The sequence below is a fragment of the Mus pahari genome, unplaced genomic scaffold, assembly GCF_900095145.1.
Source record: "Mus pahari unplaced genomic scaffold, PAHARI_EIJ_v1.1 scaffold_10076_1, whole genome shotgun sequence".
NCBI classification, from domain to species: domain Eukaryota; kingdom Metazoa; phylum Chordata; class Mammalia; order Rodentia; family Muridae; genus Mus; species Mus pahari.
The window spans coordinates 30,535-32,303 of NW_018393889.1; the positions used below are offsets into that span (position 1 = coordinate 30,535).

The following is a 1,769-nucleotide window of genomic DNA, read 5'->3' on the forward strand; positions in this document are numbered from 1 at the left end:
CAGGTAACTGACATTGGATACATGGTTCTTTGAAAATATTATAATCAGAGCTACACTTAGAGGACTGATATTTTACACTCTTGCTTTTCTTTAGAGCTTCCAGGACATACTAAAATTTCCTCAGAGGCATATTTGTATCAGCTTGCACATGAAAATTACCTTTCATGTCTTCTAGAACTTTGACAATGTTCTTCAATATGATGGTCTTTCCAATTGTAGCCTAAAACACAGTAGCAGAAAATAAATGATATATTATTGAAAATTATAGTAGTATGTGAAAGCTACTGTGAACATTCCATGAACCTGATTTATTCAGCTCATGCTTCCTCATTTTCAGTCAAAATAACAGAAGATCAATAACAAAGAAACATTTGTCCCCTTATTTGGAAAAGCAAAAGAAAATTCACAGTCTTACCTATAGCAGTGATGTTCTGGTAGGTCTCCAACATCACCTCTTCATAGAGACTTTTCTGGGAAGGATCCAGCAAATCCCACTCTTCCCCAGTGAAGTTCACATGCACATCATCATAAGTCACTGCATCCTAAAATATCCCAAACATGTATACAACACAAAGCATGATACTGACATCACTGTAAAATAAATATATGCTTCCTTGACAATACATGCATATAATTCTGGTGCTTCCTCCACTATTTCCTGACAGGGAAGTTATAATCTAATCAGCAAGTTATTTTAGAAGGAAAGTGAATTATGAGGTTTATCTGTGTCACTTCTGAATCCTTTGAATAGGATACAGTCTTGCAAGACAAATTACAATTGATAGAGAGAGGGAAGGAGAGAGGCAAACAGATCAACATTAGTAAGCACACATCAGAGACATTGTATGACCTATCACAACGTACAAAAATGATGGGCAAGCTGTATATGTTTGCTCATGGACTTAATTCCAGAGGCACAGACAGGTGTATGTCATTGAGTTAGATGCCAGTCTAAGCTATGCAATGAGTTCCAGGACAACAAAGGTACATAGTAAGACCCTCATTCCCCTGCAAAATGGTATCAAGCCAACAAAAAACATAGAAAGAATTCAGAGGTCTTTATTGAAGTTCCTACAAAGAATAATATATTCACTATATTATACAGTTCTGAAGTCATCTGGCAGAAACCTGAAGTGCCCCAGTTTAAACTGAAACATTTTATAAATGAGAATGTATGTTTAAACAGTTACAAATGGACAGATGAAAATACCAGTAATATAAATGTGGATCATAAATGGGCAACATAGGGCAGGGAGACAGCTCAGCATTGGAAAGCTCTTTCTGGTCTTCCACATAAAAGGGGTCAATGGTCAGTATTTACATGAGGACCCACAACTGTTCATTACTTCAAGTTTAAGTGTTCTGAGGCTGTCATCTAACAACAGTAAAGATGTAAAAAAAAGATGTAAACACATGATATTCATATACATGCACACTGACAAAACACTCATACTCTTGGGAAAAATTCAACAGGTAGGAAAAATGTCACACACCTGCAATCCAGTAACTCTGAAGCCTTGGGTAATATTGATGTCATGAACACATGCCATCCTGAGAAGAATATACTCTGTATATTCTTGGCCAAACTTCAAGATGTGGATGAAGATCTGCACAACAGCATATGTGTGTGTATTAGTTAGGGTTTTACTGCTGTGAACAGACACCATGACCAAGGCAAGTCATATAAAAACAACATTTAATTGGGGCTGGCTTACAGGTTCAGAGGTTCAGTCCATTATCATCAAGGCAGGAGCATGGCAGTATCCAGG

General features: G+C 37.0%; 1 protein-coding gene across 1 annotated transcript in view; it reads right to left on the minus strand.

Moving 5' to 3' along the window:
• Positions 1-543, minus strand: part of LOC110315785 (zinc finger protein 120-like) — a 4,647-nt gene extending 4,104 nt beyond the window's left edge. The window contains exons 1-2 of the mRNA XM_021189751.2: positions 416-543; positions 160-220 (exon numbers count right to left, since the gene is read on the minus strand). Of these exons, the coding sequence (XP_021045410.1) occupies positions 160-220; positions 416-449 (95 nt within the window). The 5' untranslated portion in view covers positions 450-543. The remainder of the gene's footprint in view (positions 1-159; positions 221-415) is intronic.
• Positions 544-1,769: the final 1,226 nt, after the last annotated feature.